Source organism: Ursus maritimus, unplaced genomic scaffold, assembly GCF_017311325.1.
Source record: "Ursus maritimus isolate PB19 unplaced genomic scaffold, ASM1731132v1 scaffold_7, whole genome shotgun sequence".
In the NCBI taxonomy this organism is placed as follows: Eukaryota; Metazoa; Chordata; class Mammalia; order Carnivora; family Ursidae; genus Ursus; species Ursus maritimus.
The window spans coordinates 427137-451690 of NW_024426885.1; the positions used below are offsets into that span (position 1 = coordinate 427137).

The window sequence follows — 24554 nt, forward strand, 5'->3', positions numbered from 1 at the left end:
AAGTCACCAACCAGACAAAAAAATCCGAGGATCAGTGTGAGGGGAGGGCCTCACAGCCTGGGACAAACTCCCAGAGGGCTCTCCTCACCGCACACGCACACGCACAGGTGGGGCTGGCGCCTGGGGCTGGGGAGGAGGTGCAGGTACGGCTCTAGTTCCAGTGCAGAGAAAGGGGTGATGCTCCGAGACGCCCCGGGGCAGACGCCACGCTGAGACCCGAGTCACTGCCAGCAGAGCAGCAAACCCATCCCCTACTGGTTTAAGCCCCCCCGACCCTTGTAACTGCAGCTAACCACGCCATAAGTAACGCAGGTGCCTAAGTACAGCACCAGGATCCTGAGAGTCTCGACACCCAAAACGCTTTTCTAAATTCAAGGGCCTGCAGCTTAGTTTGCGGACCGCCTCGCGTACCCTCTGCTTTTCTTTGGTTTATCAAATCGGAAGTCCGCTGGGTAGAGGTGACGTCTCACCAGGTGATCCTTCCTGTCTTTGCTGGTCTTGAACTTCTCTGCACAGCCTTCCACCAGGCACTGATACTGAAACACAAATGGTGTCACCTCCGTGCTGACCTCCACCTCAGTGGTGCCCCCTCCCCTCGCCCCTGACCCCCACGGCACTGGTACCCAGGAGGCAGACGGCCCAGGAACAAGCCCCCCCCCCCACCAGGTGACTGCACTCGGGTCCAGGGGACGCAGACGCCTCACCCACCATGTCCTGCCTTTCCGACAGGATCTGGAACAGCGAGTCATGCCACTCCAGTATGTGGGTGTCCAGCAGGTGCACGGAGGGGAAGGCTCGTCTGCAGAAGGAGCAGACGTTTCTGTGCAGAGTGTGGTAGTGGTGCTCGTAGCTCTCCAGGGTGTCGAACACCTGGCAGCACCCTGCCACCTGACAGGTGAACTCAGGCACCCTGCCGAAGGAAACCACCTCGTGGGAAGGCCATTCTGCTGCTGGCAGTGGGCCTCGGGCTGCCCGTCCACACCTGTCCTCTAAGTAGCCTAATAAAGCTTTGATGTTTCTTTCCCGATCTCAAATCCGACTTCCTTAAGAAACAAATTCTCACCGACCAGCTAGGAGGCGGCCAGGCCAGACCCCGCAGTCAGGCAGCGGGCGGGGCAGCAGGACACCCGGGAGGGGCGGGCCGGGGCCTGGGGAGCGGGTCGGCGCTACGCCCAGAGTCGCTCACCTGGGCCTCTCGGGGGTCCCTGTCACCTGCGTGAGTACGTCCTGGAGGTAGAGGTGTCGCTGCACATCCCCGTCCTGCGGGACACGCACGTGGTGGGCAGAGCAGGGCGCGACAGTCCCGCCCCCGCAGGCCCCGCCCCCACATTGGTCCCGCCACTCCCGCAGGCTCCGCCCCCACGCGTTGGTCCCGCCCCTCCCGCAGACCCCGCCCCCACCCGGAGTCGGCCGCGTCCTCTCCGACAACTGCCTTCTCCCTCCTGGGCTCGCTCACCTCGAAGAACTCGTGGTCCCGCGGAAAGCGAACCCGGCGCGCCGCGAAGTGGAAGGGCGGGGTCCCGGCCGCGGGGTCCCGCTCCACAGGCAGCGGCTTGGCCGCCCCGGGTGCCCCTACCAGGCGGGAGTGTAGCGCGGGCGGCAGCTGCATCGCCCGGCGCGCTGGCGGCACCACGGCCTGCGGGCCACCGTCCGCGAGCCGGGAGGGGCGGGGCCGGAAATGACGTTGCGCCACTTCCGCTGCCGGCGCGGGTTGCGGAGATTCGGCGGGCTGCGGAGTCCGCGGTGAGTCTGGCTGGGGGCGGAGGTGCCTGAGCCTGGGGGCGGCGAGGACGGGCGCAGTCCTCCTTCCCTGCGCGCCTGGCCGGCGTGTGCAGCGCTTCCCCGCGCCGACTGCCCGCGGGAGCAGTCAGACCCCGACGCTCGCGCTCTGGCGGCGCCCTGGCCCCTGCGTCGTCCCGCCGACGGTCAGGTCCCCACACGGGACCTCGGGGTTCCCTTCCCAGACCCTGACATGCGGACTCCTGCCTGTGAAAGCTCGCACTGCCTCTCTCAGCCTCACTGCCCGCAGCGCGTCTGCCTCCCGCCGGAAGGGCTGGGGCGGCCTCTGGGTCATTCCTGTCTCCAAGGCCGTCACCAAACCGGAGCCGGAGTGGTCTTTGGACAGTTCGCGTTTCATGGTAGCGCTTCTTCTTGGAAGCCCTTCGGCGGCCTCCCGTTACCTTGGTCCCCTTGGTCCAGTAGCCCTCTCGTGGTCAGGCCCTGCCTGTTCCGCCTGCCTTTCTAGTGTCCTGCATCTCATCAGCGCCTGAGATGTGCAGGACGCTGTGCCCGGTCCTCGGCCCCCCCCCCCCCGGGGAAGAAGTAGAGGCGGGCTCTGCTACCCTGGAGCCTACTGCCTAGCTGGGGAGACGACGGTCTAACTGTGAAAAAGTTACCTAATTAAAATGGTGATGAATGATCTCAGGGACGCCAGGATGCTGGGGACTTGCCCCCGGGGGGCGGGCGGGTGGCTCTGAGGCTGACTCTCCATTCCTCGCCCAGGCCCAGATAGGTCATCGTGGAGCAGGACGTGCACGCAATGGTCAGGAAAAGGAGCTTCTGTTTCTTTAACAAATTAAAAAACTTTAAAAAACGTAATTTAAAAAGTATAATTAACTTACTTCATTCTGGAAGTAAAGGTTTGTGGCTATGTTCCCAGTCATTTTCGCAGCTAGGAAAGGCTCTGGCCAGACTGTGGTTTGCATCTCTTATGAAAAAGCGTCAGGAGTCTTGACTCTTTTTCACAAATTCTATGTTTTCCAGGCCCATTTGTGCAATTGGCTTTGAATCCTCAGCCAAGACTCACTGGCGCTTCTCTCTGCCTAACTCATTCCTGGGGAAATAATGCAGTAGGCGCCCTTGCCTCCGCCTCGCTCACAGTCGGGGAGGGGGAAGTTCTGTGTTTACAGCCCCTAACAGAAGAACTCAGGTGCGTCAGAAAGATCGAGTGGGCTGTTGTGATTAGATCCTCAAAGTTGTTTTCAGTGGGGATGCTGTTGACATTTTTGGTGGGATGCTTCTGTGGATGTTTAGGTTCTCTGGTCTCCTGCCCACTAAATACCAAGAGCACCCTTCTGGTCACTGTGAAAACTGGAAGTGTCCCTTACACGTTTCCGGATGTCCTCCCAGGAGAGGTCCTGCCTGCAGCTGAGAGTCACAGTTCTTGCAGGAATTTTCCAGATCCCCACAGAGAACCCGCTTCCTTGAACTATTAATACTTGTGATGTGGACATGTCTGTGCTTGTATTTTTACCATAAACACAAGGTTTTGTGAAGATAGTTTTAAAATAAACGTTTACTCAGATTATCATTCTTCCGAAGTGCTCTCTCCACCTGCTTGTATCTGGTGGACAGGTGTTTCCTTTCTGTGGGCAACGCAATGTGCTTGCCATCTAGCATGACAAAGGGTCCTCAGTCCAGCCAGTATAGGACAATCCACGTTCCCTAGGAAGCCCTGTAGCACATGGATAAAACCAATTGCCCTTAGATTCAGAGAGGCCTCAGTGGGAAAGTTCCGTGTCCTCTTTGCTGTCTTGCTTATAGTTTGCACTGCCTCATTTGGGGTCCTCTGTGATTGGGAAGGTAACTGGTGGTTTGGGTTGCTGTTGGTGACTCAGATCCAGTTTTCCTTTTGTAAAACCAGCCAGTTCTCCCGTAACATTTCCGTGGTCAGCCCTACGTAATAAAAACACATTTGTTCCTGCGTCTCTAGTAAAGTGCCATAGGAACTTACTGGGTATGGGTCCTTTGGTGTTTTATAAGGGTGATTGTGTTTAAACTCCACAGCAGCTCTGTGGGTGGGATTTACTAGTCACCCCTTGTCAGAGGAAGTCTAGAGAGGACAAGCTCCTTGCCTCAGTCCTACAGCCCAGAACTGGCCAAGTCAGGGTTCAGACTGGCTGGAACTCCACAACCCATGCTGCCCTGCACCTCATGTTCATGACTGGTTACTGTGAGTGCCTCCTGATTTTACAAGTATGTGTGTGCATGCTTAACTGTTCTGCTTTTATGTTTGGACATACCCTGGCTCTGGCCAGTTTTCAATATTTATTTACATACTAAGAGATTAGAACCTCACTTTCTCAGTGTGGAGTTGCAAATTAATATTCATTAGTTAATTAGCATACGTGGGAGTGTGTGCTGAGTCTTCTCTGCTTGATGCTTGATGTTTAACTTGGGCCTGGTCTTCACTAGAGCTGGTAACACAGTTTTGCTTTTGTAAACAGCGTTCCTCTTACCTTTAGGAGAACCTGTTGTGATGTTGTTTCAGAGCAACTATGAGTGAATTTCGGATTCACCACGACGTCAATGAGCTGCTCAGCTTGCTGCGTGTCCATGGAGGGGATGGGGCTGAGGTCTATATCGACCTGCTACAAAAGAATAGGACCCCGTATGTCACAACCACTGTATCTGCACACAGTGCCAAGGTGGGTTCCGTCCCTGGTGTAGCGCCGTGCAGTGGGCAAGGTTGGTTCCGTCCCTGGTGCTGCGCTGTGCACTGGGCAAGGTGGACCCATCCCTGGTGCTGCGCTGTGCACTGGGCAAGGTTGGTTCCGTCCCTGGTGCAGCGCCGTGCACTGGGCAAGGTTGGTTCCCTCCCTGGTGCAGTGCCGTGCACTGGGCAAGGTGGGCCCATCCCTGGTGCTGCGCTGTGCACTGGGCAAGGTGGACCCATCCCTGGTGCTGCGCTGTGCACTGGGCAAGGTGGACCCATCCCTGGTGCTGCGCTGTGCACTGGGCAAGGTGGACCCATCCCTGGTGCTGCGCTGTGCACTGGGCAAGGTGGACCCATCCCTGGTGCTGCGCGTCCCTGGTGCAGCGCCGTGCACTGGGCAAGGTTGGTTCCGTCCCTGGTGCAGCGCCGTGCACTGGGCAAGGTGGGCCCATCCCTGGTGCAGCGCCGTGCACTGGGTAAGCTGGGCCCCATCCTGTGCAGCTTGTGCACAAAGTTCACAAGCTTCCTGACTGAGCAGCTGCAGCATTACCAGTGTTGATGGCAGACAACACTTGTTGAAGGCTTTTCTTGGACCAAGTATTATGCTCAACTCTGCTTCTGATGATTCCTCATAGCAGCTCTGGTTACTCACCCTGTTGTGCACATGAGTAAATGGAGGCTCGGGGGGGAGTGCGGGGCTGTCAACCTGTCCTCAGAACCCAGGTCCTGGGTCCCATTAGGAAGGAGACTCATACTTCTCTGGATGGAAAGGAAGCTCCTGGCTGACTCAGTTGGTGGGACAGCAACTCTTGATCTTGGGGTCATGAGTTTGAGCCCCACACTGGGTGTAGAAATTACTTAAAAAAATAAATAAAATACTTGAGAAGGAAGCTCCTGGTATTAACTGTATTGAAATCCCTTTAAAGCAGGTTTTATTCAAATAGTATATAATTCAAAATTATAGATTTTCAGTAAGAGAATTTTGAAATTTATTTTTAGAAACACATTATGAAGTTTCAATTATTTAAGTAGATTAATAATGACACCAGGATAATTAGGAAAATTCACCGAGCAGACAGTGGGAACACAGAAGTGAATTTAATTTATTACAAGGGGAACACCATAAGTCATTGAGGAAACATAACCCTGAGCCTGTGCCTAATTCCAGAGGGAGTAGCATTGAGTGTATGAAGTGAATGCATAAACTGGTAGAAAATCTAAGTGGTTATTTCCTGAGCTCAGGCTGAGGAAGCATCAACAGGAGGGAAACTACAGGGCAGACCGTGTGTAGGGTTAACAGATGTTTCTTGGGCTTCAGTCTTATTTCAGAGGTGTGTGATTGTTTAGTCTACCTAATTTCACTATTTTGGTTTTTGTGTTTAGTTTTCTGGGAGGTTTTTAAAAGTTGTTTGTTACTGTCACTGAATCTCTTATGTTTGTGCTTTTGAGGTTAAAATAGCAGAATTTTCTCGTACTCCAGAAGACTTTCTAAAGAAATATGATGAACTGAAGTCTAAAAACACAAGGAACCTTGACCCACTGGTGTACCTGTTATCAAAACTCACGGAAGACAGAGAGGTAACGGCTGTGTGGGCTCGGGGCAGGTTTCTGACGGAGCTCGCGTGGTGGGGTTGCTCTGAGGGACCCCCATGAGATTTGCTCCGTTGAGACAGTGCCTCACAAGTCTGCCGTGTGATGGCGCGTTTCTGCGTGTGTGTAGCCCCTCATACATTGCTTCTTTCTCTGCCTTGTGCCAGTGGCACTTTGAGGTGACGTGGGAGTGTATTCGTGGTGCTGCAGCACGAGCAGTGACTCACGCTGGCAGTCAACTTGAGAAGTATTACGGTAGTTGTAGTAGTTACCTCCCGGAACGGGGGACTTTATTTTTCGTTGTCTCGTGCTGTGTTTTCGTGTGTGGTGAATTGCACATGTGCTACTTGTGACACTAAGGAGAGCACTTAGTGTTGAGGCCAGAGGAGCCGCTGCACCCACAAGCGTCCAGGGAGGTGCTTGGCCCTCTCCCTTTGCAGGCCCAGGGCCCGTTCAGGGGTGAAGGGAGCAGCAGGTACCCTTGACTGTCTGCGCCGGGAACGGACAAAGGGAAGTGGTCTCGCTGCAGCGAGGGGGACTGGCGGAGTGTAGGGAAGGTCTGTGCCCTTGGGAATGGAGTTTGGGAATTGGCTGCTGAGCGGCCGTGGGGTTATCCTCCTCTCCTGACTTGGAGCTGTGGCACCTTGTGGCAGCAAACACTTAGAGACGGGACTGCAGCTCAGGGACTCCTGGGAGTCGTGCCTGACTCCGCGTGGAGTCAGGACGGAAGGAAGTGGGGGCTGGCTGCGCTCTGCAGAGCTGGCCCATGAGATGCACCGTCTTGTGTGTTTTCAGACTCTGCAGTATTTACAACAGAACGCAAAAGAACGCGCCGAGCTCGCAGCCAGTGCTGCAGGCAGCAGTGCCACCACCTTCAGTGCCCCTGCCACGGCCTCCAAAATCTCCATGCAGGAGCTGGAGGAGCTGAGGAAGCAGCTTGGCAGTGTGGCCACTGGCTCCACGCTACAGCAGGTACTGCTCCCGCACAGCCCTGGCCCACAGGAGCAGACGACAGGGCAGGAAGGTTCTGACCCCCAGGCTGTTGGGCTTGCCTGTTGTCTTCTCATGGGTTGGCCCTGTGACCTTCAAGCCCCTCAGCAGCACCCCGCGAGGGTCTGAGCAGAGCTCAGTGGCTTGTCGAGCTCAGTGGCTCTGACAGGCACGACAGCCAGTGCTGGTTGGGAGTGTCTTACATCAGCACCTCAGGTGTTCTCACACTGCGCCCCTGTGGGACAGATGAGGAAATAGTTTGCACCTGCCCTCTCGCTGGCCACTCTTGACCTGGCATTTCTGAAAGCCAGGCCCCTAGGACTGCCCTGGTCAGCCTCTGGTGGCTGCTCCCACAGGAGGACCTCTGCTCTGGATGTGTGCGGGAGCTGGCCTCTCCCCCTGGCCCTGAGGGGCCCAGCTGGGGGCCCCTTCTCCAGCTGGCTGTCCCTGGGGCCTTGTCTCCACTCCAGTCAGGTCATGTCTGGCTTTGTGCCACCAGGAAAAAGCCATCGCGTCTATGTGTCGGTGTTCCCGAGAATGGTTCAGCCCGTTCCTGGTGCTCCCGGTGTACCTGTGGGTTCTGCACAGACGGAGACCCTGATGAGAGGCGGGGTCCCTGTCTTATCACCAGCACCTTTCACAGTGATGGGCATGGAGATGTCATTTCTTCACAATTTTATTGAACCCTCACGTGTTGAGTGATTTCTCCACTGCCACAGATGTCAGTTTCAAGTATTGGTACTTAAAGTATGTCTCTTTTGTTTTTGAAAATGTCCCCACCAGTCTCTGGAACTTACAAGAAAGTTGCTTCGAGATAAGCAGAACAAAAAAAATTCAGGCCAGCGCCTCCCCGTCTTTCCGCCGTGGGTGTACGAGAGACCCACCCTGGCTGGGGACTTCCTGACTGGCTCAGGCGTGAGCACGGATGCGGCTGTGCCTATAGGTATGCGATGCGTGTGTTTCTGACACCGGGCGCCTTTGAGCAGCGCGGGGCACTGTCCTTCCTGAGTTCTCGTCCTCGGTAGCGTCAAGCTCTTGTGTTCTCGCTGCCTCCGGATGTTCCTCTCTCTCTCCTTCCTCCACCTCATCTTCCAAGCGGATCCTCAGGGCTTGCTCCCAAGTCTTCCTTGCCACTTTCTCTTTAGGAATTATATTGGCCCCATTGGGATCCCAAATGTCTACCCTCAGGACGTCTCCCTGAATTTTGGTCTCTCATGGCCATCTGTCTGTTGTGTGTGCCTGCAACGGGGCTCCTGACCTTCCCTCTAGTGTCTCCACTCTTCGCACAGTGACTGGTGTCACAGTTCACCAGGTGCTGGAGCTGGGGTGGCACCTGTGTTTGCTTCCCTTCCACTGCACCGACTTGGTCCCAGACCCCCAATCCTCCACCTCCATCTGCCCCACTTGCCCAGACACGGTCCTTCTGCTCTCACTGGCTTGGGGCTCAGCACCTCCCCAGAGCTTCTTGTGTTAAAGGAATGTTCTGGATCTGCTCTGTCTAGTACGGGGCCAGCCACTGAATGTAGCTAATGGGCATTGAAATGTAGCTGGTGTGCTGAGGAATGGCTGTCTAGCTTTCTTTCTCTTGGCCCAGGTAGCCAGTGGCGTGGGGCCTCGCATCCTGCCCTGCCGCCCCGTGGCTCTCTTCGTCATCCCAGACCTAGCAGCTTTGAGCCTCAGGCCTGTCCCCCGTGTAGCCTCTAGTGACTCCCCACACCCTGGTGAGCCGCAGAGACCCTGGTGGATTGGCCTCCTGGCCACACTTTGCTGTGCTGTGTCCCCTCACCCTGGCTTGTTCCCATATCCCTTCAGAGCTCAGCCTCCAGGCTGGCTTTGCCACCCCAGCTATTCCTTCCTCTCTTAGCCTGCGATGCTTTCCTTTTGCATGTGTGGGCAGGGTGCTGGAGGGGCAGGGTGGCTCTGCCCCGAGGCCAAGGTCCCCACCGCAGTACCAGCTGACCCAGTGCTGCACCCCTTCCCCCCACCGAGAGCATCCACTGGGGCTGTAACTGGGGTGATGCTCAGGTTTCAGCTGAGTGGTGGTGGGGTTAGTGGCGATTCCTAGAAGGCACCCCTGCGCTTGAGAAACAGGAAGCCGAGCCTTGCCACTTCAGTCGGACCTGTGAGTAGGCTTGTCCTGATGGCCGTTGGTCATGGAGAGGAAATGGAGCTTGAAGTTCAGAGTGTGGCTCTGAATGCCACGTGACCTGTGCGGCACGGGCAGATGGCTGCTGTGCTCAGAGCCTGTGTCCTGCCGTCAGCAGGCCGATGTGCGGGTGTGTGATGCTAGCAGTGCTTTTGTGAATGGCCAAGCGTGGCGCGGCACCACCCTGAACCGCCAGGCTCCGGTGCTGGGGTGTGTGCGGCTGACACGGGCACCCCACCGGGCCAGCCACGCAAGGCCGGGCTGCGAGGCAACCTCATGGAGACACCCTTCTGTGGCTGCTGCTGCTGGCTCCCCATGTGTGGCGGCCTCTCCCAGCACGTGTTGGGAGACAACTGAGGGTTGTCTTGGGGCTGTGAACTGAGAGGGGCAGGGAGCTGCCTGGGCCTCTAGGCGGCATTTGGCCGGCGGCCCTGGTTGATGGTGTGCAACTGTCCTTAATTGGGTGGTTGTAAGGAAACCATCTCATACTGGGCATGCGTGCTGGAAATTGTCACTGCTTTAAAGTCTTTAAAGAAACTCTTTTTATCCCACAGCAACCCAGACTTGTTAAGTTGTAACAGGTGCTGTGAGAACAGCTTACGTCACAAGTGCTTCTTAAATTCCTGACTTTATCCTTTTAAATGTCAAGCTTTTATTTGTGTCTAGAGGGTTTTATCTGCCTGGTGCTTTAAGGCTGTGGCGCATTGCCCGGGCTCCACCTATCCCGCGCTCTTGGTGTTTTTGGAATCCCAACCTTTGTGCCTCCTGCGGATGAGTCCGATCCCAGTGAACAGCCTGATTCTCGTGCCCGTGAATGTTTGAGGGAATAACAGAGAAATCAGCAGAGGGTGCCTGAGCAGATGAGGTCAGGAGAAGGGTCAGTAGGAGTGAGGGGCCCTGGAAGTGAGGCCATGGCCCAGCTGGTGTCTGCGGCCCACAGGCACGCTGCCCCTGGCCTCCCAGGAGTCAGCAGTGGTGGAGGACCTGCTCTATGTGCTGGTGGGTGTGGACGGCAGGTACATCACCGCCCAGCCCCTCACCGGGAGGCAGAGCCGCACCTTCCTCGTGGACCCCAACCTCGACCTGTCCATCAGGGAGCTGGTGAACAGGATCCTCCCGGTGGCTGCCAGTTACTCCACGGTGACCAGGTAAGCACCAGACGGAACCTGAGGCTGGATGCAGGCCTTTCCAGATGCTCTTGACCCCAGCAGCTCGCACTTTTGTCTGTAAAGATCATTTGAATCCTCTTCTAAAGAGCATCCTCGTCGTGTTGTGACCTAGTTTCATGCCTGGCACGGTTCTGAAGGGCCTGGGGACAAGTGCAGGGGGCTGGTGTCTAAGAGATTGAGTGGGGAGGAGACTCCAAACATCTGACATCTAATCTGAAAATGTAGCCTCCCTGGCTCATGGGTCCTGGGTGCTCCTTTCCCTCCTAGGTTCATTGAAGAAAAGTCCTCCTTCGAATATGGACAGGTGAACCATGCCCTAGCGGCTGCCATGAGAGCCCTAGTGAAGGAGTACCTTATCCTGGTCACGCAGCTGGAGCAGCTGCAGCGGCAGGGCCTCCTGTCACTCCAGAAGCTCTGGTTCTACATCCAGCCGGCCATGCGCACCGTCGACATCCTGGCCTCCCTTGGTACGTGCCTACCCTCCCAGCCGGCATGTCGGCCGGCCCTAGGAGGGACTGGGGCGGTGGGCGGGCACCTTCGTGGCGGAGTGGGTCGTGGCATGTGAAGGTGAGACTCCCAGGCCAGGGCGCAACCGTGGACACCGGGGTGTGAGGCCAAAGCCTGTATTGCTTCATGTTTTAATTTGTGGGAGGAAAACTCTTACTGATAAGCTTCCATTACTGATTATAAGCTTACGGTTGGAGCGTCCCCCACAAAAGAAGCATCTGTCCCCAGAAGGAGGTCGTGGTCTCTCGTGACGTAGCCGGGGGAGCCACAGGCACCCTTCTCAGCACTGAGTGCCACCTCCCCCTCCCGGCAGCCACCTCGGTGGATAAAGGCGAGTGTGTTGGGGGGTCCACCCTGAGCCTTCTCCACGACCGGAGCTTCAACTACACGGGCGACAGCCAGGCACAGGAGCTGTGCTTGTACCTCACCAAGGCTGCCAGTGTGCCCTACTTCGAGATTCTGGAAAAGTGGATCTATAGAGGAATAATCAATGACCCATACAGGTAGGGCTCACGGAGTCTGGGGGAACCCGGGTAAGATACCCACGTGCACCCACGCAGCCCAGGGAGGCTTCAGTGTGTCAGGTGGCAGGGGTCAGAATCAGCCTCCTGCCATGGGCTTCCTTCACAGCTGGTGAGGGTTCCTTCTTAGTGTGGGGTGTCCAGTGCATTCGAGGAGCCGGGGCAGCTCACGGCCAGTTCTGTCGTGTTGAGGTGTATTTGCTAAAATGCTTTAAAAGTCACGGCTGGAAGTAGTGTTTCTCTGCTGGTGATTTGAATAACAGTCTGAGGGGTGAGCCTGGCAAGGAACGTGATTTTAAAACCGTGCCTCGCTAAGTGATACTGAAATAGGTGTGAAGGGGTCGCACCCCTTCTGTGGGGGTCGGCTTGTTGCCTGTGTTCGCACACATGGGAAAGGGTTACGTTCCCCGGAGGAGTGGAACTAAAGAGAGGTCGACCTGCAGCCCCATGTCCCTGAATTCCCTCGGAGCCCCAGAGCGGGCTCACAGCTGGGGACTGACGGGTGAGACTGTTTGTGGGCGTGGGACCTCCTGAGCCTGTCGGCCTGTGGAGCTCAGCTTGCCGCTGAGAGTGTCCCGTGCTTGCCAGCGAGTTCATGGTGGAGGAGCACGAGCTGCGGAAGGAGAAGATCCAGGAGGACTACAATGACAAGTACTGGGACCAGAGGTACACCGTCGTACAGCGGCAGATCCCCTCCTTCCTGCAGCAGATGGCAGGCAAGGTTCTCAGCACAGGTGAGCCTCGCGCCCCAGCCCGGTATGCGCTCGCCGTCTGTCCCGTGGCCCTGTCTTTGTGCCCCTGTTGCAGGGCAGGCGCCCCACTATGTACTGCAAGGGCTGGGACAGCCTCAACAGGGCCTTCCTGGGCCTGGCCTTTGTCTCAGCTGACTCCTGTGGCTCTGGGTGCCGTCATTTTGTCCCCTGACCCTGGGAGGTTGTCTTACAGATGCTTGCTTCATTTCTAGAGCTCGGTTACCACGGACAGGAAAATTGCTTTCCTGCTCCCCACCGGCCCCAGACGTGTGGCTTTCCCACCCCAACACCCAGCTCTCCTGTTGTCTGCGGACAGCAGCGGGACATCCTATGAATTAACCCAGTCCTGGCACGGACCACCCAGGGTTGGTGGGCGTGGGCTCCTCAGGTTCAGAGCTCAGTCCCTCAGGGCGGCCCCCACGTCAACAAGTATTCGGTCCCTAGGCCACCACACTTCTGTCTGACGTGGCTACAGATTGGAGGCTCCCGTGACCCCGTCCTCGGGGCTGATGATTTGCTAGGACGGCTCACAGAACTCAGGGAAGGATTTGACTGTCTAGATTACCGGGTTATTAGAAAGGGTGCAAGCGAACAGCCAGGTGAAGAGGTCCACGGGTCGAGGTCTGGGCGGGCGCCGAGCACAGGAGCTGCTATGCGCATGGTGCTGGGGTGCGCCACCCCCGTGTGGACGTGTTCGCCACCCTGGAAACGCGCCACCGCTCCACTTAGGAATTTTAGGGAGGTTCCATTATGGAGGCATGAGTGATGACATCACTGGCCGTTGGTGACTTATTCAGTCTCCAGCCTCTCCCCATCCCCGGCATCAGCTCCAGCCCTCTGGTCACAGGGTTGGTTCCCCGGCACGCAGCCCCCATCCTGAGCTGTCTAGGGGCTGCCCGGAGTCACCTCACGGGCGTAAACTGGGGTGTGCTTGGAAGGGGCGCACGAGTCACAAGATTGCAAGGGTTTTAGGAGCTCAGTGCCAGCAACCGGGGACAAAGACCAAGGGTACATGTCCTCCTGGGTTAGTCACATACACCACTACAGGAAAAGCAGTCAATATGGGCCTCAGTGGCCTGCGGTGTTTCAGTCACCATCACGTGGGCTGGGAACCAGAGTTAGAAAGGCAGAAGGGCTGAGGTACTGGACGTGCTACCAGCCAGGGACTCGGCAGTCTAGGACGGGGTTGGAAGATGAGTGAGAATCTCATTCTCTGAAAGCTTTTTGGAATTATTTCTGTGCTCTTTGTTAGAAACATTCAGATAAAAGAGAGTGTAGCCCGTCCAGCACTTAGCGCCTCTGTCCTTCATGGGCGTCAGTTGTGTTTCCCTGCCTTGTGTAAAGGGCTCTAGACCTGCATTTCCAGTCCACTAGCTGGTGTTGGGGTCACAGCATCCAAGGTGCAGGCCTGTGGTTTAGCGTAGGGATAGTGAAATTTTTCATCTGTTTTCTTCTTGTCTTTTCAGGAAAATATCTGAATGTAGTCCGAGAGTGTGGTCACGATGTCACCTGCCCGGTGGCCAAGGAGATCATCTACACTTTGAAGGAGCGAGCGTATGTTGAGCAAATAGAGAAGGCTTTTAACTACGCCAGCAAGGTTCTGCTGACCTTCCTGATGGAAGAGAAGGAGCTCGTGGCGCACCTGAGGTGAGCTGTCTGCCTTCTGCCTTCTGGCTCAGCTCGTGGAACCTCCTGGGTGTCTGACCAAGGCCAGAAACTTACTCTTAGCGGCTCTGTTCTGTCAGTAGAAACACGAGCATGCTGCCGGGTTATCTCCAGCCTGAGAACCTTGCACAGTTTGTGACGCTGCCACCTTCATCCTGCCCCCCAGAAGCCCAGTGGGGCCATGTCTGCCTGTGTCACCTTGTCGGACGTGGTACAGCTTGCCAGTCTTGCCCCCGGTCCCTGCTGGGCAGCATTTCCTGCTGTAGCTGGATGTGGTGGTCCTTCACCCGTGCCTAAGAGCTGTGCGTTTCTGCTCTTTGGAAGCTGACCACTGGTCTCCCCTTTCTAATGTACTTCTCTGGTCTTCGGCCATACCACCCCGAACGCGCCCGATGTTGTCTGATCTGGGAAGCTAAGCAGTTGGGCCTGCTCAGTACAGTCTAGTGTACTTCTCCGTGGGGAGCGCTGCTGGGCGAGCAGCTCGGCTCATCGTCCCTGGGCTGTGCGGCCCAAGCCCCACCCAGCCCCACCTGGTCACCCAAACTGCTGGTTGTGGTGGGAGCCCTTTGCCTGCATGCAGCTCTCCCTCGTCAGCCGCCTGTTGGTTTTCCCGTGCCCAGGCCGCTCTATGTGTCCCACAGCCTCACTGGTGGCCTCCATACCCCACCCGCTCTGCAGGTCCATCAAGCGCTACTTCCTGATGGACCAGGGGGACTTCTTTGTGCACTTCATGGACCTCACCGAGGAGGAGCTGAAGAAGCCAGTGGACGACATCACACCCACCCGTCTGGAGGCACTCCTAGAGCTGGCCCTGCGCATGAGCACTGCCAACACGGACCCTTTCAAGGATGACCTCAAGGTACGCCGAGGCCCAGGGGGCGGGGGGAGCACCCTTCAGACCTGCCTACCTGCGTCCAGAGGGGGAGAAGCTGTGTGAGCCAGACGGTTGACATAACCCCAGGAGAACCCAGCCCTTGACGGTGATACTGCATCTCAGTCTTGAGCAACACGGGTGCGAGCTGAGCAGGCCTGTTTACACACAGGTTTTGTTCGATAAATACAGTACAGTGACGTAAACGCGTTTCCTTTCTTATTAACGTTTCCTCTTTTGTAGCTTGCTTCGTCGTGAGAACACGCTTCATGTTGCAACGTATGAAATACGTGCTCATCAGCTGTGTCAGCGAGGCTTTCACAACACTGGGCTGTTCATAATTAGGGTTAGGGGAGGTCAGCAGTTCCTGTGGATTTTCAGCTGAACCAGTGGGTTGGCCCCCCACCCCAACATTGTTCACAGTCAACCTACTGTTTTCTATTAAGTGTGCTTCTCTTTCAACTTGGGCCTGGCACTTGTTGTAAAATTGTAAATCTGAAGAGATTCAGGCTTTTCTGTTTTGCTGCATATTTTCTTGTTTATGCCATCGAGTATCTTGAGAATAATCTCTCTGCACTTTCTTTTTTTGCTTTGGTGGAAAGTGGCTGAGGCTTTATTGGCAGACACTTGTTTTGTAAGCCGGCCTTCAAGGTGCAGAGTCTATGTCAGGGGAAGCTGCCTCAGTCCTGGACTTGCTTCTCCAGCTCGTGGGGCAGCTGTGCTGGGGCAGCAGTCGGGGCAGCGGTCAGGACGTGACACTCTTCTTTGTCTTTCTCAAGATCGATCTGATGCCTCATGACCTCATCACTCAGCTTCTGCGGGTTTTGGCCATCGAGACCAAGCAGGAGAAGGCGATGGTCCATGCTGACCCCACTGAGCTCACGCTGAGCGGCCTGGAGGCCTTCTCTTTTGACTATGTCGTCAAGTGGCCCCTGTCGCTGATTATTAATAGGTGAGCGTTGATCCTTCCGGCACTAGCTGCCGTGGACACGCTTCCAGGTTTGCCGGGAAGGCAGGATTGTATCCGCTCAGCAGGCCGTTCTAAGTAGCTGTCCACGTCCACTTCTGTCCAGGGTGGGTTGCCTGGCTGCCTGGAGGCCAGGGTGCAGAACAGCGTCGGTGCTGTCGAAGCCTCGGCCGCCGTGTGAGGCGAGCCTCGCGATGTCTGAGGCCCGCAGCGCCCACCGGGTGTGGTCAGCGTCCTGTGCACCTTCCTCCTGGCAGGAAAGCCCTGACGCGCTACCAGATGCTCTTCAGGCACATGTTCTACTGCAAGCACGTGGAGCGCCAGCTCTGCAGCGTCTGGATCAGCAACAAGGCCGCCAAGCAGTACTCGCTGCACTCCGCAAAGTGGTGCGTCCGTCCTGCTCGCCCCGCGGCCCCGCTCAAGGCAGGGCTCTCCCTCTTCCGCCTTCAGAGAGGCAGCGTGTCCCAGGCCTCTGTAGCTTCTCAGTCCGTGATGCGTTTCACGCTGCGGCACAGGGCCCTGGCCCCCGCAGTGGACGCTGGCTCTGTCCCTCGGCTGTTGGTACAGACTTGCGGGTGGTCGGTCTGCCAGCATGAGCCCTGTGAGGTTTGGGGCTATCTGTTCGCTCCCGCCGGGGCGCACACTGGTCGGTGACACCAGGCGGCGTGTGTGCCTGTGACGATGGAGCCGCCGTGCTAGCGGTCCTTGTGCTCGCTCAGGTTTGCTGGCGCCTTCACTCTGCGACAGCGGATGCTCAACTTCGTTCAGAACATTCAGTACTACATGATGTTTGAAGTGATGGAACCAACTTGGCACATCCTTGAGAAAAACCTGAAATCTGTGAGTTTGAGCTTAATATATCCAACCGGGTTGCATCCAGTAGGTTCTTGAGAAGGGAACATAGTGGGTCGGATGTCAGGGGGTAAGTGCAGCACTTGCCCTAGGCTGCTGAGGAGGAGAGAGCAGACCTGTCCACACACACAAGAGGTTTCTTTGTGCAGGCGGCAAGTGTGTGAGCGAGTGAGCCTGCGAGTGTTGGGGGCGGGGGGGGGGGGCGTTTGGCCCCTGAGGTGGTGCGGAAAGCCTGGGGGTCGGGGCGGCTCTGTACCCCACACCCACCCCAGCACACTCTGGGGCCTGTCAGCACGTCTCAAAAGCGTGAAGGGACAACAGCAGTGTTTCCTTCTTTCTGTGCTTAAGAACCAAAACCGGGGACTTTGGGGGGCATGTTTAGTGTTTTTCTTGTGTGGTATTTTGAAGTTTTCTCTCAAAAGCCATTGGGTCATTTAAGGAAAGGAAACAAAACAGAATCGTGCAGAGCCGCAGCCTGGCCTGTGCAGGGTCTGGTGTCCTCACAGAGCGGTGCCGAGAGCAAAGGCAGGTGCCCTCTCTCCACGCAGGCGTCCAACATCGACGACGTGCTGGGTCACCACACGAGCTTCCTGGACAACTGTCTGAAGGACTGCATGCTGACCAACCCCGAGCTGCTCAAAGTCTTCTCCAGACTCATGTCCGTGTGCGTCATGTTCACCAACTGCATGCAGGTGCGCCACCTCGCAGCCCACCCTCCTGCCCGCCGTGTGCAGGGCTGTCTCTTGGAGCCCCCTTCCGCCGTCGTGGGCTGCGACCAGCAGCTGCAGCGTCTCTGTCCCGGGCTCTTGTCTGGGCACCTGATGTTCTTTCTGTCCACTTCGAGTTACTTGATTCAGTTACAAGCAGCTGCCTCGGAATGCTGGTACAGAAAGTAAGTGTTGGCAGGCAGAGGGGGTGGCATGCGGTTCACCAGGGCTCCAGGGCCCGGGGTGCCTGAGTTGGTGGGGCTCGCAGGAGAGCGTGCAAGGTAATAGCCAACCTCTGGGGGACAGGAGCCTGGGAACCGGATCCGTATGGGGCTTGCCCTGGGAAGATGCCATCTTCAGAAGACTGTTGGTGAAGCCTCTGACAGGCACCCTTGGAAGCCGTGTGGGCACAGCTGTGGCTCCCCGAGTTCATGTCTGCTGTTTCTGTGTCTGCAGATGGTGCCTGGCTGTGTAGGGGCACGTACTTCCCTTGGGCCGGGTTCCTCGAAACTAACAGCAGCATTTCTTCCTGACCCCCAGAGATTTACGCAGAGCATGAAGTTGGACGGTGAGCTGGGCCGGCTGATGTTGGAGCATGGCACGATGCTGGGGCCGCCCACGGAGGCCGAGCGGGCAGAGGAGCGTGCCCGCAAGGAGCTTGCTAGGAAGGTGTGCAGCCCCCGGCTTTGTCCAGCAGGCCCGCTGCTGCCCTCCATTCTGTCTTCCCTTTGATTAAAAAAGGTTCATCCTAATTAGGTTCCAAACATGAGCTAGAGGATCTCCTCTCCAGACTTGTCCAAACCTCAGCCGCGCTGTGCTCGAGGGTGAGGCCGTAGTTCCCCAGAGCAGGGGTTGGGGTGTCCGCGGAGGGCTCGCCACCCAGCAGGCACGGGCCCGTGGGCCCTGCTGTCACTACAGTTAGAGTCCAGCCTGAAGTAGGAGGGCCAGGTGTCTCTGCCTCCTTTGAGGGGACTCAGGGAGGGGCATGGGCCCTGCAGCGCCAGCCCCAGCTCTGGAGGGAGCTCAGGCCCGTGCTCCCAGGTCCACTCCCTTTGCCAAGAGGGAGCCAGGAGAAAATGCTGCATTCCCTTGAAAATCTAAGCCACGTAAAGAACTCACGGGGTGTGCGGACTTGCTGCTTCCGTGTGGGAGCAAGTTTCTGCGTCCCGCGTTTCAGGAACTTTTATGATGTCTTAACTTTTATCACTTCTATTTAAAAAAACTTCTATTTAAGAAAAGAAGGGGGAGAGGGAGCCGAGCCGGTAGAGCGCAGTGCCGAGTTGGGGCTGGGGGCGCTCACGGCGTCCGACCGTGTCTTCTAGTACCTGGCTGAGCACGTGGACGCCCCGCAGCTGGCCTCCAGCTTTGAGGCCACCATCAACAAGTTTGATAAGAACTTCTCGGCACACCTGCTTGACCTTCTGGCCCGACTCAGCCTCTACAGCACCAGCGACTGTGAGCACAGCATGGCCAGCGTCATCTCCAGGTGGGCGCAGGCAGCCTCCCGCACACTGCCACTGCTGTGCCCCCACCGTGGCCTTGGGCCACCTCAGGGAAGGAGTGACAGGCAGGGTCTGCTCGGGGGTGCTGCGGCCGTTTGTCCTTCGCCACCTCTGCTGCTGCTGGTCACTGCTCCCCCCCCGAGGTGACACATGCACGTGTGTGGTGGTTTGTGTCACTTGTGAGTGTGCACCAGTGTCCGTCAGTGCCCCAGCGCTGGTCTCTGTCTGGGGGCCGGGCTGGGTCAGCCTCGCCCAACGCTTTGCTCCCCGAGCCAGGACCCAGGACCCTGGAAGGGCCCCCCAGCCCCCAGCCCTGGGACGTGCATGGCAGCAGCATCACCGCATTTTCAGTTGAGCAGCCAGGAGGCGGGTGAGGGAGGGCGGGACCAGCGGTGCTGCTCAGGCCAGGATGTCACAGGGAGCCAACAGTGGGGGTCACGGCAGCGCTTACTAAAGCCTCTGTGCTTGGGCTCTTGGGGCTGGCTGTGCCTTGTCGCCACTCTCAGGAGGTGTGACGGAGCATTCCTGGTGACTCTGGGAGGGGCCCATGGGGGAGAACAGTGCAGGAGCGGCGAGGACAGGTGTAGGGAGCCGGCAAGCTGGTCAGCCAGTTCGTGGTTCTGGGGCCAGCAGGTTCCTACGACCTGTGGAGCCCGGCAGTGTCCTGAGTGCCCCGCTCTGCGGAGGGGAAGTAGTGGGTCAGCTTATTCCCAGGGGGCTGGGGGGGTGTCCTTGCCTGGGAAGGGGTCAGACGGGCGTCTGATGTCCTTAGTACAGGGCCTGAGAGGTGCCCCCAGCCTGTGGCACCCTCGGGCCCCTGTGCCAGGCAAGGCCAGCCCCAACATCCAGGGGATGGGGGAGGGGGGTCAGGTACTCTGCTGGAAATGCTTCTGCTTAAACCCTTAATTAGGGGTTTTGGTTGTCCCGCTTTCAGTTTGCATGTGTGTTTAGGTTCCGATGTCAGTACTGCTTGAACCAGGGAATGCTGTGTGGGTGGGTGTCCCTCGCACCTGGTGCAGAGCTGAGCCTTTGCCTGGGGGGTGGATGGGTCGTCCTGCACGGCGCCACAGAGGGGGAGCCTCCGCACCGGGGGCATCTGTATGGGAGCCCAGCCCCTCTCTTCCCACAGACTGGACTTCAATGGCTTCTACACGGAGCGCCTGGAGCGTCTGTCTGCAGAGAGGAGCCAGAAGGCAGCCCCCCAGGTGCCTGTCCCACGGGGCCCCCCAGCTTCAGCGCCCAGGGTCGCTGTCACTGCACAGTGAGGCTGCGGGTGCCGCGGAGAAATGAGTTCAGAAGCTTTTACTTGAATGTTGCTGAACCAGCTGTTGTTGCTGTGTGAATATAACGTCTGAATGTCATCCCTGCCGCGTTGCTCTCGTGTCTGGGTCCTGGGTTCTACCCTGCAGCAGCCGCCCGGACCTGAGTGGGTGTCTCCACAGCTGTGCTCCTCTGTGAGCTTTCTTCAGTTGAGCAGGGTCACTTTGTAAAATGTGTTTGCTTTCAAATAAAGACAGAGTGAAACCGTATGGCATTTGAGCAACGTGAAGATAATTACCGAGATGCCGTGCAGGGAATGGTCCAGGTGTCCACACATGGTCGGGTACATAGGCCTGGACTCCCAGAAATCCACCATCGTGCTAGGCTGGGCTACAGGCACTAGGGGGCAGCACGGTCCTCGAGCTGTGGCAGGGCTAGGCGGGAGGGTGGGTGAGTCCTCAGGAGCGCCACCGGGGTGCTGGGTGGAACCTGACCCCATCCCACCCCACAGCTGTGACCCCCACCACACTGTTCTGCGGTCCTCCCGCCGTGCTGCCCGCCTGCCAGAGGTCATGTGTCACTGTCCCAGTTCAGCTCTGACCACCTGCTCCGGGAGGGGGGCTCTACCTGGCAGGCAAGGAGGAATGAGAGCCTGAAGCAGGCTCCTGGAGGCAGCCTGGGTCCCCCCTTGCAGCGGGGCGTGGACACTCCCAGGCTGGCCACGGCCTTGTACAGGAGGCACCATAGAGCTGGGGGCTCCCCTTCAAGCCACAGACTGTTAACTCTTCCAATCAGGGGTGGCCTGTGGGCCATTATGGCCAAAGCCCTGGCATTGTGCAAACCTCGCACAGTGAGCAGAGAAACCCTCTGGCCCCTGGCTCGCAGCCCTCTTGCCCTGCCCTGAGGCCCAGAAACCTTGTATCCCTGTCCTAGGCTCTGCGCAGCAGGCTTGCCCACTGCACCTCAGGGCTGCAGGACCTGAGGGGGAAGGGATGGGGCAAGACGTGCGTTTGGGGCGTACGTGGGGTTCTGTGTCCCGGCAGTAGGCCCATGCTGGTCCTGGCTGCTGGCGTTTGCTGCACGCGGCCGGTCTGGTCCCTGCCCACGGGGCCTCTGCATCCACAAAGCTTTGATTTTTGCCTTCTACTTTTTGTTTGTGAATAATTGCAACATACAAGGAAGGAAGAGAAGTAAGATCAAGATCGCTGGGGAGGTGGGGGCTCCCATACCTTGTTTCATCACAGGAAGTTGTATGTAAGTAGGGGAACAGAGCCCACGTGTTCAGACCATTTCTGTGCCTCTGTCACCTCTGCCTGAGATGCCTCAAAGTCTGCTAGCCCCTCCGGCCTTTCCTTTTTGTGCCATTCGCTTTGGGGGAAATAATGGTCTGTTAAACTTTGACCTCTGGCCTGGAACTGCCTGTGGGCAGCACAGGCTCTCACTTTGACTGATGCCCTGTCCTCTCAGGGAGCATGTCCAGAACACAGCTCCCGAGCCACGAGTTTGGAAGGGCAAAGCCACGTGGTTCAGCTGCAGGCGGTCTGGGTCCCCAGGTGACGGACCCACCGGAGAAGCCTGGGTGCCAGGCCAGAGTGGGGGTGGCCCCAGCCCGTAGAGCAGGAAGAGGCACCAGGGTGCTGTGTGGGGAGCTTTCTGTTCCCCAGGAAGTCTGAGGGCACATCTGCACCTGAGCTCCCCCTGCCACGCCCCCAGACAGAGCCCCGTCCAAGCCACTGCCCCGCCACCTGGCCGGCAGGCCCCAGGGCCAGGCCGAGCTTGGGCTTCCTCACCTGCACAGAGCAGGGTGCGACCTTGCAAGGAGGGGCTCAGGTTAGGCTTCCGCACCCCCTTCGTTAATTCGGTCCACGTTTATGAAGCTTCTTCCACGTGCTGGACGCCACGCGCCGTTCAGGGGCCCCCTGGGGCCCAGGAGTAGACGAGGGAAGACCGAAGAGCTAGCCCGAAGCGGGGGCCGGGAACGAGGCGCCCCTCCCCAGCGGGTGTCCAAGCCCCGCCCCTCCCAGCGTCGGAGGGGCCGATAGGCTGCGGGCCGGGGGCTGGTCTCCGGGGCGGGGCGCCGGGACCAGACCTCGTCCCGAGCGCGGAGCCGCTTCCCGCCGGCGCCGCGTCCCTGGACCGCAGACTTGGGACCCCGAGCGCGCCCTCTGTTTTTGCCCGGGACCCCCGAGCGCGCCCCCTGTTCTTGCCCCAGACCCCCGGGTACGCCCCCCGAGCGCGCCCCGGCCATGCGCGTCCTGGGGCTCCAGCTGCTCGCGCTGTGTCTGCAAGGTGAGTGCCGGGGCGAGGGGCGGCCGTCCCGGGCGCGGGCCGGTCCCCTGGCCTTCCGCACCCCGCCGAGCTCTGGGTCAGTCTCAGCGGTCGGGCGCGCCGAGGGGAGCCCTCACCGGGAAGGCCCAGGGCGGCAGACGGAAACTTCAAAAAGGAACTGGGGGAGAAGCCGCCTGGGGCGTCTCCCCAGCGCCGGTCCCGCCGGGGACTCCCAGGGCACCGTGGAGAACCGCGCCACTCCCCATCTGCCCCGGAGCCTTGGGACTGCGCGCTCCCACCCAGACCCCCCAGCCCGGCAGGGAAGGGAGGACGGAGGAACAGTACCTGGAGCTGAGGGTGGGCACGGGAGGAGGGCGGGAGGGGGCAGTCTAGCCACTTGGGGACCCATGGCCGGTGGGGTGAGCTGCTGGCCTCCCGCGCTCCCCGCTGGCCTGGGGAGCTTTCTGGGCTGGGTTCGGTGGTGTCCCAGCCCCAGGCTGGAGGGGCCCACTTCTCCGGTAGGTGGGGCCTCTCTCTCCTGGTGTTTTGCAAGATAATGTCGTGGAGACACATCCAGTGACGCTTGGAGAGAGACGGAGAAGACTTGGAGGGCAGCTGTCGTGGGCATTCTGTCCCTGGGCCTCACCCCCACTCCCAGGGCTGTTTGCTGTTGGATACCTGGGAGCTTCTGGGTTTGGGCTGGGTGGACTGCCTGCAGGCAGGAGGGCAGACCTACCCCCCACCCAGGGCCAGTGTGCCCCCTCAGATCCAAGGAAGGGGGGGACGTCTAGGTCAGCCCTAGGCCCTGGGGGAGGAGCTGTTGGGGGAGCCTTGTGGGCCCCGCCCAGGGCAGGGGAACCCCGTATCTGAATCCCTGGTGCTCACACTCTCCGGTGACTCTGTCGGAGGAGAAGGTGCAGGCCCATCACCAGCCTGCCGACCCCCTTCTCGCCCACAGTGGCCGCCCCCAGCACCCTGCTGCCCCACGTGGAGCAGTATGAGGTGGTGTGGCCCCAGCGCCTGTCAGCATCCCGTGCCCGCCGAGCTCTGCCCTCCCACCTGGTCAGCGAGGCTGGCGGCGGGAATGGTGGTGCCCCTCCACGTGGCCCTGGTAGAAGCAGTGACCCTGCAGGAGGGAGGAGGCGTGGTGGCCCGCAGCCCTCCCCCCCGCCCACTGCCGGCCTTATGGAGGGCTGCCCAGGCCCGTACCTGCCTTTGTTGCTGCTCTACCACCTGGGAGCCGTTGGCAGCCTGAGGTCCGTGTGCCGAGCCCACCAGGTCCCTGGAAGAGAGCCACTGTGGTGCCTGGGGCCCCGCTGCCCCACAGAAGCAGCTTCTGGCCTGGTGGAGCGGCCGGCCAGGCAGCTGGACGCCAAGGGACAGGTATGCCCGCAGCAGGCCGGGCTCCACTCACCTGTTCTTCCTCAAGTGCAGGGTGAAGTTGTGCCCTTGGGTCCCAAGGACAAGCTCACACTCTCCGGTACAGGTCCTGAGCCAGGGGAAAGGGAGGGGTCCAGGTGAGAGGCCCTGCCCCAGGGTCCACCCACCTCCAAGCTGGGTGTGATGGAGCTCGGCTGGGCTGGGGATGCACCCAAGGCCGGGAAGTCCCTCAGAGGACCTGGCGGCGGGGGGGTCAGTTCAGCCGGGCTAGGATTAGAAGCTGAGGCTGGTGGACAAGCTGGAGCTCTAGACCTCAGTTTCCCCATCTGTCCACACAAGTAATGGCTAAGATCCCCTTCCCCGGGAGGGGAAAACATGGCTCTGAGTAGCAGCCCTTAGATCCAAGGTAGCAGAGGAGATGGGGCAGGGCACGGGACTGAGCACCCCGGGCGCCCCAGCCTCCTGACCTCTTGGGACAGGACTGCGTGAGGGCCCAGGGCGGTAGAAAGCCTTCCCCAGATACTGAGGTCAGGACAGGGCTGTCCGCCGGGATTTCAGGAATGCCCCCAGGCGGCCTTGCTTGGGAATCCCACAAAGGTGCGTCACCACAAACGGCTACACCACAAACGCCTACGGTGACACGCCCCTGGTGAGCCATCCCCTCTGGCCTGAAAGGGATCTGACTTATCCTAAGCGAGTGAAACCAGGATGTGCCCTGGCCCGCAGGGCTCCTGAGGGGCAGCCTGAGCAGCCCCAAGGTCCTCCTCAGCAGAAGCCTCTCACCTACCCCACCCACCTCGAGGGCAGGGTGCGGCAGGATGCAGGGAGGTGAGGCCTGGGGATGGAGGAAGTGCAGGAGAGGACAGCCCGTCAGCCCCACAAGCCGGCCCTCCCCACTGCTGGGCACCCATGCTGGGCACACAGAACAGGCTCTGGGGAGCCAGGAGGGGACCGGCTTTCCCACCGAGACTT

General features: G+C 58.8%; 3 protein-coding genes across 9 annotated transcripts in view; 2 read left to right on the top strand and 1 right to left on the bottom strand.

Annotated features, from left to right (window-relative positions):
- Nucleotides 1-1609, bottom strand: part of ZNF511 (zinc finger protein 511) — a 5972-nt gene extending 4363 nt beyond the window's left edge. Inside the window, exons 1-4 of the mRNA XM_040624732.1 lie at nt 1457-1609; nt 1187-1260; nt 709-910; nt 412-536 (exon numbers count right to left, since the gene is read on the bottom strand). Coding sequence (XP_040480666.1) covers nt 412-536; nt 709-910; nt 1187-1260; nt 1457-1609 — 554 coding nt within the window. The remainder of the gene's footprint in view (nt 1-411; nt 537-708; nt 911-1186; nt 1261-1456) is intronic.
- Nucleotides 1-20203, top strand: part of TUBGCP2 (tubulin gamma complex associated protein 2) — a 20800-nt gene extending 597 nt beyond the window's left edge. Inside the window, exons 1-19 of one of the 5 annotated variants that reach the window (XM_040624709.1) lie at nt 1627-1743; nt 2764-2929; nt 4271-4427; nt 5885-6013; nt 6821-6997; nt 7799-7958; nt 10102-10309; nt 10598-10797; nt 11151-11340; nt 11947-12092; nt 13577-13757; nt 14454-14634; nt 15426-15598; nt 15871-15999; nt 16333-16453; nt 17014-17157; nt 17713-17841; nt 18495-18658; nt 19804-20203. In XM_040624709.1, coding sequence (XP_040480643.1) covers nt 4278-4427; nt 5885-6013; nt 6821-6997; nt 7799-7958; nt 10102-10309; nt 10598-10797; nt 11151-11340; nt 11947-12092; nt 13577-13757; nt 14454-14634; nt 15426-15598; nt 15871-15999; nt 16333-16453; nt 17014-17157; nt 17713-17841; nt 18495-18658; nt 19804-19939 — 2718 coding nt within the window. In that variant the 5' untranslated portion in view covers nt 1627-1743; nt 2764-2929; nt 4271-4277 and the 3' untranslated portion in view covers nt 19940-20203. Of the gene's footprint in view, nt 1-1616; nt 1744-2763; nt 2930-4270; nt 4428-5884; nt 6014-6820; nt 6998-7798; nt 7959-10101; nt 10310-10597; nt 10798-11150; nt 11341-11946; nt 12093-13576; nt 13758-14453; nt 14635-15425; nt 15599-15870; nt 16000-16332; nt 16454-17013; nt 17158-17712; nt 17842-17928; nt 17997-18494; nt 18659-19803 lie in introns of those variants that run through there. The other 4 variants (XM_040624707.1, XR_567207.2, XM_040624708.1 and 1 more) reach the window with 4 other exon arrangements.
- A 1814-nt stretch (nt 20204-22017) lies between these two features.
- Nucleotides 22018-24554, top strand: part of ADAM8 (ADAM metallopeptidase domain 8) — a 13608-nt gene continuing 11071 nt past the window's right edge. For 2 of the 3 annotated variants that reach the window (XR_005833297.1, XM_040624712.1), the window contains exons 1-2: nt 22018-22223; nt 23161-23264. Coding sequence is in view for 2 of the 3 variants with exons in the window: in XM_040624712.1 (XP_040480646.1) it covers nt 22181-22223; nt 23161-23264 (147 nt within the window). In the remaining variant the exon portion in view is untranslated. The remainder of the gene's footprint in view (nt 22224-23160; nt 23265-24554) is intronic. The other variant, XM_040624711.1, reaches the window with a different exon arrangement.